This window comes from Juglans microcarpa x Juglans regia, chromosome 3D (genome assembly GCF_004785595.1).
Source record: "Juglans microcarpa x Juglans regia isolate MS1-56 chromosome 3D, Jm3101_v1.0, whole genome shotgun sequence".
NCBI classification, from domain to species: domain Eukaryota; kingdom Viridiplantae; phylum Streptophyta; class Magnoliopsida; order Fagales; family Juglandaceae; genus Juglans; species Juglans microcarpa x Juglans regia.
Window position 1 is genome coordinate 30,254,954 of NC_054598.1, and position 11,151 is coordinate 30,266,104.

Below are 11,151 nucleotides of genomic sequence, written 5' to 3' on the forward strand. Positions count from 1 at the left end.
AACACAATTTTTTATGCTATTGTAGTCCTTGATTAAACTCAATGTTTGATTGTTTCTTAATGATGATTTCCTTGATGAAAAATGTACTTGTCATGTCTATGCTTGAATTCTTGTTTTTTGATTTATTAGCAGGCATAGATTAAACATGTGAGAATATTTCTTGTATCTCTATGTTTTTGGTGCGTTTACTTGTTTGTTAAGTGATTGCAGAAATATTTCAGCTTATTCAAAGATTGTACCTGTACTTGACAACCCTACGTGCGATCTGTCCGGATTAGGTTCATGTATAAGTTAGAGGTTTTTTCACAGAAATGCCAACGAGAGAGATTGTTAATGTGAAATGAGTGTGTTGGCATATTTCATGTGACAACATGTGTTAAATTGTGTTGTAACTTGTTCAGTGTTGAGTGGCTGAAGAAAACTAATAAACTGACAAGGGATTGAAATTAGCTCAACATGGCTTGAGCTAAGCTTGATACAAAAAGTTTGCTCGACCTGCACTCGATTCGTTGCTCGAGCAAAGCTCATACAAAGAATTTGCTTGACACTCACTCGAATTGGCGCTCGAGCGAAAACTCATATAAAGAGTTCGCTTGACACTCGCTCGAGTGAAAACTTGGATACAACGTGCGCTCGACACTCGCTCGATACCTTGCTCGAGCGATGTTCAAAATATGACTTTGACTAGAGTTTTAGCACCATGTTCCACTGTGACTATAAAAGGAAACTTGTTTGTTCCTTCATAAGGCAACACATATAGAGCAGATAGAGAGCTAAGAAAGGGAGAAAAATATTTCATTCCATATACTTCAGTTTTCTCTTGAAATCAGATCCCCATTCTATTGTGGTTGAGGTTAACTACTACTACATCAATTTGTGCGAATGTTCTTTGGCCGGAAGGGATTCTGGAGCTGCCATTGAAGCAAAGATCGAGAGGTTCTTATGGTGAAGCTACAGAAAGGTTGGAGTTTCGGAGCTGCATGCGTGCAGAGATCAAGTGGGTCATTCGTGATGTTGCAAGCCAGATTTAGCTACTACAAGGGTCTCGTGAGTGTTTCAAAATTGATTGTAACAAACTAAAATTTTACAATGAATTTTAGGTGATGACTTACACCTGGTGGTTTTAGATTTTGAACATGTTCTTCATTTGAGTTTCCATTTCATGGCCAAATTTCTATATTGATTATTTTTCTGTGATTTTTTTTAGTGATTGATTGCTTGTTTGATAACATTTTTAAATAGTGCAATAAAATTGAAAAATACCTATTCACCCATCTAGGTGTTGTGTTAGGTTAGAACCATTGATTTTTCAAACCTTTTACCCAATCATTATATAGTACAAAAGTCAATGCAACTTTTAGAAATTCCGACAAAAACAATTCTTAAAAAACTATGCTCAAACAAGTTTTCAACTTTTCCTATAGAGTTTCACAAATTTCATTACAAAACTTATTCTTAAAAATAATTTATAATTTTCTTTCATTTTCGAAAACCCAATCTAAAAAAATTATCAAAATCCTCAAATATTCTATGAACTTTCCATAACTAAGCATGTCCATAGTTTCTACTTTTCTCGAAAGACAATCAATAGAAGGAGAAAAGCAAAGTTTGGTCAACCGAACTAGCGTGTTTAATTTATAGAAACCGAATTAATTGGGTATATCCTTTAACAATCTTAAATGAACCAGGTCTTGGGCCTTGAATGTGGGAAAACAGGGGCATGTGCTGAATACTGGTACGTCCAATTTTAATGAATCACCCAAGGGCTAAGGCCACCACAATCTTTGATCAGTATATGAAGTTGAAAACAAGTGTTGTTCATCTTATATGTCTTTTCTCATTTTCAATTACAAATGATATATACTGATATATACCGTTTCATTTTAACTGGTTAACTTAATATTATTTGATCAGTATCATGTTGTATTGGTATCATCATGCTCTCAGCATTTCATGACGTACTATTAAATGATTGGGTGTTATTAAATGATTGGAAAACTAAATTCAACATGAGAATATGTAAAAACTAATATTTCCTATATAATCTAAGGTTGATGAGATTTTTAACATATAATTCAAAGGATGCAATTAAGTCATGCTATAACGTCATGCTAACAATTACATATTCATACTATAATATAATAACATAGCATATATATATATATAGTAATATATATATATATATATTCATACTATATGTGGAAAAGGATATCTCTAATTTATGACGATTGTGAATATAAAATAGAGGGAGAAGACTTTTACCTTAAAGTTCAACTTTACAAAGTGAGCATACATAGACTTTTACCTTAAAGTTCTACAGTCACATCTATTTCAACACACACCCTTGCACCATTAGTACTGTTATCACGACGTAAAATCTTTCCCATCGGACTTCAATATTTCAAAGGATGATAGTAATTCTGTGGTAAATCAGGGAGGAAAATCCAAACCGGAACAAGAGATGGCTCTACTTCATCACAGAAATCAGTCGTCCAATAAAAAACTCTATAGTGCACCCCATCTATATCACAAGATTCACGAGCAAAGGCCTTCAGAAAATCATCCTCATTAGCAAACTGTACAAAAACATTTTGTGGACTTCGCATAGAAGAAACCATGGGCTGTTGAACAATACCCCAGTGACTGCAAATAAAGGATCGAATAACATCCAACGACGGACACTGACGTAAAAACTTCAAAACCAGAGAAAATTTGAACGGTTAAGCCGAAAGTGCATTTCCTCCTTCGAAAAAATAACGCAAACATCATTTTCAACCCACTTTGGCGATCGCAGGGGAACGTCCACCTCTGGAAGAGGTTGAGGTTTCTGTGCCACCAGATCAGCAAACGTCCATCCACCATGAACAACCGATGTCAACAGCCCACCTTGGGCGTCGGCAGCATCCCTGCAAACCCTAGGGCCTCAACCTCAAAAATGCGAAAACCACATATCGCCAAAATCGCCAAAAACAGGAACTCCGAAAATCATGAAAAAGAATTCACCTTAAAATTTTCTTTCATTGAAAGGATGATGAATTTATTTTTCTAACCAAATATAGATAAGCGCTTTCCTTCTTTAATTCTGAAAATAGATGATTAACGTGTATATATATACACATTTACAAAAAAAAAGAGCGTTAAAATAAACTTAAGAAAAAATTAAGAAAAATCATGCATAGGACTGAAAATGTAAAAGTCTTGAGGAGCACTACAAGAAAAATATAGAGAGATTTCACACCACGAGCGAAAGTGTACCATCTCATTTTATTTTAAAATACAGGGAGTTATTTTATATATATATATTTTTTTTTTGAGATTTTGAAAAAATTTAAATACATGACTATTTTTTTTTTCAAAAAATGTTGGAAATGAAGAACCACATAGTTCTGTATTGCCCAGAAAAGCAAAAGCATTGAGAATCTGAAGTACTTGAGCTCCAATTGGAATTTTGCCTAACAAGTTGTTATTAGATCACGAGTCCAAATGAGTTGGAAAGCTTAAAATTGGAAATGCAGCTCGCTGCGACTCCACTATGAAGTTAGTTTGTAGAGAAATCAAGAGAATATATTTAATGAAAAATATTTCATGTTAATTTGTCTTCTTGGGATCGATGGATATGATTAATTAATCACGAAAATTATTGCAATATTTATAAATGAAGCAAATCTCAACTTCGAGTAAGACCAATACTCTTCACTTTTTATTTCTTCTTTAAAACAAGGTTAAATTTTTGGGGATAGACTGATCATAGTCCAATTCCATTATATATATATATATATATATATATATATATATATATAATGTTGACAAAAAACACATAGTGTTTTATAATCTAAGTGTCAAATCATAACTAATTACATGCAGGATTGATCAATTATAGAATATAAAAAGTGGCTATCCATTGAAAATACTTAGAAATAATTAGTCTAAGATACAATAATTGTCTTTTGATCGATACAATATACTGAACAAAAAAAAGTACAACTAATCCACTAAAAAATAAAAACAAAATGATCTTGATGTACTATATTGGAATGATGTAGCTGTCTCCTGCTAGCTGGATCACTGGTAAATGAGCAAATATTAATTTTGAATAGTAAAACAACATTATTCAAAAGCATATTAAAAAATTAAACTAGAAATTAAAATCAGCTCATAATGATAAAAAGACGGGGACTAAAATAATTTTGCATAAGAGACGATGAACCATTAAATATACTTTGTACCTCATGAACCGACTTACTAAAGCCAAATTCAACATTAGAATATGTAAAAACTAATATTTCCTATATAATCTAAGGTTTATGAGATTTTTAACAGATAATTCAAGGGATGCAATTAAGTCATATATGCTATAACGTCATGCAAACAATTATATATTCATACTATTATATAATAACATAATATATATATATATATAGTAATATATATATTCATACTATATGTGGGAAAGTATATCACTAATTTATGATGATTATGAATATCAAATAGAGGGAGAAGACTTTTACCTTAAAGTTCAACTTTACAAAGTGAGCATACATAGGGCTGCTGCCATGTGTAGCCTATGCTAATATCATTCAAGCATTGGAAGTGAGACGCTTCATTATATACCGTATGTTTAGCACTGAAATGCAACACACTCCCCAAAATCCAACAATGAATCCGAGACTTGCAGCAACATAAAATCCATTAGTTATAAATCCATCATCATCATCATTTTCCTTCTTGTGGCCTTGATTGTTAATGTAATTTGGATGAAGATCTTCTAGACACTCGTTTGGAAGTGGAGAGCCACATAGTTTAGGATTTCCCAAAAATGCAGAAGCATCGAAGCTTTGTATTTGAGTTCCTATTGGGATTTTGCCTGATAAGTTGTTGGCGGACAAGTCCAATTGACTAAGAAAACTTAGGTTGGAAATGCTCATTGGGATTTCACCATAAAGTTGGTTTCTAGATAAATCAAGAGACAACAAATTTCTCAACAAACCGATCTTCGGAGTGATTAATCCAACTAAATTGTTTCTCGATAAATTCAAGGCAACTAGTCCTGTAAGATTAGTAATTCCTTCTGGAATCTCTCCATGTAATTTGTTATTTGAAAGATCAATCATCTTCACAAGTCCCAAGAAACTTTTTAACACAGACTCTCTTCCTTTCCATACCAAGGATGCATACTCTACATAAAATATGCTTCCATTATTCTTCTCTATGGTTGAAATTGTACTCTCTGTATGAGACATTGCAGTCAAGTTGTAGATACACTCTGGAATAGTTCCCTCGATCTTGTTCAAAGAAAGGTCCAAGATTTGAATATATGATAGACGACATTGGTTTAAAGGCAAACTTCCAAAAAGCTTATTAGATCGTAGGTTAAGAAGAACCAACCATGGTAGACTATCACCAATCCATAGAGGTACTATTCCGGACAAGTTATTTGTTCCCAAGTCAATGTTATCAACTCACTACAATTTTGAAGGGACATCGGCATCTTTCTGACAAATCCATTGTTTCTTAAATGTAAAAACTGAATCAAGACTAGGGAACCCATTGAGTCTGGTATTTTTCCATAGAAATTGTTGTTGGCCAAATTAAGAACAACCAAGCCACGAAAATACGTCCAGCAATCTGGAAGCTCTCCAGACAATGTATTGTTTGAGAGGTTTAAAAACTCCAATAACATTGGAGTATTGAGTTTACATAGGAAGGAAATTGGCCCAGAAAACCTATTATTCGATAGGTCTAGTGACGACACATTCAATGGAAAAGGTGGTATTGAACCGTCAAAACGGTTGGCACTTAAATCTATAGTAGTAGCAAACTCACCAAGTCTAGATGATGACAAGTCTGGCAAGTTCCCATGCAACTGATTGTTAGACAGACTTAAATGGAATAACATGGTAGGGAAGTCCCAAAACCAAGCAGGCATAATGTCATAAATTCCAGCATCAGAAATATCAAGCACAGAATAATTCTTTTGACTTTGAAGCCACTTTGGGAAAGCTGATCCCAATCTGCAAGATCTCAAATTAATATAATCCAGTTGGAATGGTGGAACCCAATCGTAGCTGAATCTCAAAATCAAAGAATTTAACCCTAAAGATAACTTTTTCAGTTTGAGGAGATTTGAAAAATGGGCTTCAGTGATCACCCCTGCAAGGGAATTCTTAGCAACGTCCAACTTCTGAAGATTGGATAGGTTTCTAATACTCTCGGGCAATGACCCCGTTAATCTATTGTTGCTTATTTCAAAATCCTGCAAGGAGTCCACCAAGCAACTTGACACATTACTCATAAATTCGTAAAGACTTCCACTGAGATTGTTATCCGAAAGAGTCAATGACTCTATGGCGCATAAATTCGAAAAGGATTTTGGAATGTCACCAACAAGTTGATTTCCAGCAAGATGTAGTGTTCGAAGAGAATTTAGGCTACCAAAACCATCTGGAATGGAGCACCGTAACCCGCTAGTATAACTGAGGTCAAGATGAACAAGGCTTGTAGAGGAGTTGAATAACCATTGAAATATGAAGCAAGTGAGATAATTATTCCAAGAGAGATCTAGAAATAGAAGTTGTGATGAGGAATTAGCATTGACAGAAAACAACTGAGGAGTCGTTGTGGAGATCAGACTGCAATGACTTAGACTCAAGTGTATCAAAGAAGGGAGCATCATAAGCTTATTGGGCCAATTGACTACCTGGCTGAGGTTAACCCGACTCATGTCCAAGTATGTTAAGGATGAAAGATGAATTAACCAATCAAGATTATGTGCCTCTGTCAGATCAGAATTCCTTCTGAGATCAAGAGAAATCAATCCCGAGAGATTTCCTAACTGTTGTGGAAGGGTTCCGGCTATATAGGTATATGAAAGATTGAGATGTTGTAATTTAGTGAGTGAGCCAACAAAGTTTGGAAAAGGTTTCCCGGAAAATTTATTCAAACTTAAGTCCAGGTAAGTCAAATACTGCAATCCAAGTAATGAAGAGCTTATCTCACCTGCTAGATGTTTAGTTGCAGATTCAACATACCACCAATATTCTGCCTGGAGATCAAGCATAACAACATGACCTGTTTTGTTGCTGCATTTAATTCCTTCCCACTTGCAACAATCTTCACCACTGTCCCAAGAAGACAGCCAATGGTAAGGATCAACAAGGTGTTGTTTGAATTGGAGGAGTGCTTGTCGTTCTTCCTCTATGCATCTGACTTTAGAATCACGCAAATCGAAACTAAATTCAAGTTTTGTTGCATTACAAGATAAAAGTCCAAGTAGTAGAAGCATAAATTGGAGATAAGAAGCTCTCATTGTTTTACTCTCTATTTGGAACACTGACAAGAGATATTGTATCTTAATGCAAGTAGTACTCTTGGTTTTGATATCCCAAAGAGAACTAATCAATTTATATTTATACTAGTTTTATGAATGTTTGGAAATTAAAGGAGTATAACTACTTTTCAGTCTCATTCACATATATGCAACAATATGTAACAACTCTTTATAAGGAGTCGTCATTGCGTGTAACATAAGGTCAATAATTAGTTGGAATAAATGGTAGTACACGTTTTCATCCGTTTTAGTCATTTGGATTGACAATATGACATAATTATTTTATAATTTTAATTTAATTTTTAAATAACATTATCTTTAAATTTATATAAATTTTATTTAATTTTGAATTCAAGAAATAATAATATTTTATAAAAAGCTGGGTAAAAGACATAAAGTAATTATGTTTTTATTATTTTAGATTTCCCAATTAACCATAAATTGCAATAAACGATTGGGCATAGAGTACTCATTCACACGCCAGCATTAATTTGTAACAATTCTTTAGGAGGGTCATTGATTTTGGATCAGAGTCTAATTCCACAAAAATTAAGTTCACTCGAATTTAATTAGATTGATCAAGTCAATTTGCGTGTAACATAAAGTCAATTTGTGGAACATAAACAAAATCTTGGAAATTTAAATCTTAGAAAAATTCAAAGTTTATGTTGCATTATTGTAAGAAGAACCTAAATGTATATTTTTATTATATTTGTCTAGAAAAGTAACGTTTTTAAAATGAGTACTAATGAGGGGTTGCAGCAATGTAATCTGCCTAGACTACCTGAACCTTATGACTCTTCTGGACTCGAATATCATCATGAACTTTATGAAGATCACCCAAACACTTGTTTGGAAATAAAGAACCACATGATGTTTAAGGACTGCCCCTAATTAAAGATGAAAGCGTTGAGAATTTGAAGTTGAGCTCCAATTGGAATTTTGCCTTACAAGTTGTTATTAGACAAGAAAGAACCTGTCCTTATTCTTTTTTTTTTTTTTTTATAAGAATATGCTAACATATTATTTATACTGTTGGATTTATTTTGTTGAAATAAATCCAACATGTGTATAAGCATCTTTCAAAATACGGAAAAAAAAAATGGTAGAATACAACGTCTAAAAGGGGACATATTTCAAGAGAGTCCAAATCTATGCAAATACTGACTCGAATTTGCGTGTAACGTAAGGTAAATTATTATTTGAAAAAATAAGTAGAAAAGACAGTAGTTTAAACCTGATCTATATCTAAACTCTTCTACACATTTTCATGTTCCACAATCACATCATCCATTCATCTAGGGGACCAATGCAATCAATTCTATTTGGAAATTTTGTTTTGGATAATACTAGAGCCACTGTTGGGGCTCCCGCTAGGTTATTTTGTGTTTTTTTTTTCTTTTCTTGCATAGATTTTTTTAAGACTTTTAAATATTTTTAAAAATTAAAAAAAAATGTAAAATATTATCAAAAAATATTTCTTTAATCACGAAGTAAAAAAAAAAAATTAATAAATCCCAACGGAAAGACTAATATATATATATATATATATTTTTGGTCTGACAGTACATCAATGTGAAACATTATTGAATAAGTCTTTTTTTTTCATTCTAATTATTATAATTTCTTTTAGCATATCAATAAATTATACATAGAATGTTGACAAAATGCACAAAGTGTTTTATAATCAAATCATAACTATTTCTTATGTTCAAATTATCTAAAGTCGAGCTAATAACATGGATTGATCAATTTACGTACCGAGGCATCTATTCCGTTTCTCAAGTTCATCAATCAAGAAGATCATCAATCATTTAGGTCTCATTTGGTTTTACAGATGAGATGAAATGAGATAAAATAAATTTAAGGTTAAAAGTTAAATAAAATATTATTAAAATATTTTTTTTAATATTATGTTTTTTTAGATTTTAAAAAGTTAAATTATTAATTTATTTTATGTAAAAATTTAAAAAAATTATAATAATAAAATGAATTGAAAGAAGTTGTGAAAACAAATGCGGCATTATTAATTATAGAATATTAAAAGTGGCTAACTAGCTTGCAGTTTAAAATTAAAATTACATCCCATTGAAAAATACTTGAAAATAATTACAACAATTAATGTTTTCCAACACGAAGTATAGTGTTGATGTACTGGTAAATGAACAACAATTAATTAATTAATTAATTAAGCACTTTTTCTGATACTTTCAGATCAAATAGTTATTAACCTTGTGCATACAATAAAATAAGATTCTTTTATTTTATGAAAACTCGGTACGTAAAAGGTGAAGATCAAGATGGTGATGAAGCGCAATTCTTTTATTTAAATCAATAGATTTAAAAGCTAATTAAAACATATTTAGAGATTAAAATATGATTTTAAATATGAAAGGAAAAATGATCAGTAATATATTGGCAGTAGTTTGCAAGTATTGCATTGAATTTCAAATCTATCAATCTGATTCAAGGGTCACTACTCCATATCTCTAGTCTTTTCCGTTGCCAGTTGGATACAAAAATCTCTTTAATTTATTTCATATAATTATTATAATTTTTTTAAATTTTTATACAATATAATGCATAATTTAATTTTTTTAAATTTTAAAATAATAATAATATTAAAAATTAATATTATAATAATATTATAATAAATTTTTAATTTTTATATCAATTCATCACATTTCAATTAATCCAAACCAAAAGTCTTTTTCGTTGTTTACGTTTACAAGAAGGCGAGTTATTTGTAAAGACTTGACTTGTTAGGAAATGATTGTGGGACACCTTCTCGAATGACAATCAATAGAAAGAGAAAAAAAAAACCCTTGTAAATTAGTGGAAAAACTTCACTTGAAAATTATTGTGGAGGGCCCTTCTTGGCAGTAGTTTGCATTGAATTTCACATCTATCGACCTGATTTATTGGAAAATCACTGTGGATGTACAGACAATAATCAATACAAAGAAAAAAAAAAAAAAATCCCTTTTGGTCCGCCGAATTAGTTGAATAACTTTACTTGAAAATTATTATGGGACCCTTCAATCAATGGAAGGAAAATGCACATTTTGGCCAACAAACATGCATCATGTGTCTTGAAAATTGAGTAGTTTGAAAAAACAAATAGTAAATGAGATCTAAAAAAGCCTTCCACTTGTATAGTCATCAACTTCTCGAATGATAATCAATAGAAAGATAGAAGAAAAAACCCCTTTTGTCTACTTTGAATAATTTTATTTGAAAATTATTATGAGACCCTTCGTGAAGTCTTCTGTTCCCTCCCTTTTATCATATACATCCTCCTTTCTTTATGTCACATCCTAACTCCTTTATGTCACATTATTTATTTTCTCCTGACACCCTTTTCCTCTCTCTATTTTTCCGTTCCCTCATTCACTCCTTATCTTCTTTTCATAGGCCTCTCTTCTTGACTGGACCTAATAAGCTTATTTTTAGTTGAACAATTATACTCATCATCCCAATTTCTATCATCTTCCTATCATCTTGTGATGTGATATTAGATAATTAGAGATTATTTATTATATTTCACTTGTGAACCTATCATCTAATACCACATTATGAAATGATGAGAGAGGATGATGAGAAAATAGATGACGAATAGATTTTTTCTTTTGAGTTTAATATATTTTATCCATTCTACTGATCCGTATATCATTTTATTAAGTTGTAATACAATTGTTTCCTTGAAAACAAATATTCTGTGCATACTCAATTCTCATCATGGTATCAGGAGAGCCTCACTCCAACGAGAATTCGATCCCCAACCAAGAAAACCCCCAACCTCCCATCACAAACCCGCAATGCAC

The 11,151-nt window shown here is 31.9% G+C and overlaps 1 protein-coding gene across 1 annotated transcript; it reads right to left on the reverse strand.

Moving 5' to 3' along the window:
- Nucleotides 1–2,393: 2,393 nt before the first annotated feature.
- LOC121255207 (receptor-like protein EIX1) lies at nt 2,394–7,306 on the reverse strand. The gene is made up of 4 exons (XM_041155486.1): nt 5,824–7,306; nt 4,612–5,227; nt 2,765–2,906; nt 2,394–2,681 (listed from the first exon to the last, which is right to left on the reverse strand). The coding sequence occupies exons 1-4, from the start codon at nt 7,304–7,306 to the stop codon at nt 2,394–2,396; spliced, it is 2,529 nt and encodes an 842-aa protein (XP_041011420.1).
- Between the last annotated feature and the right edge of the window lie 3,845 nt (nt 7,307–11,151).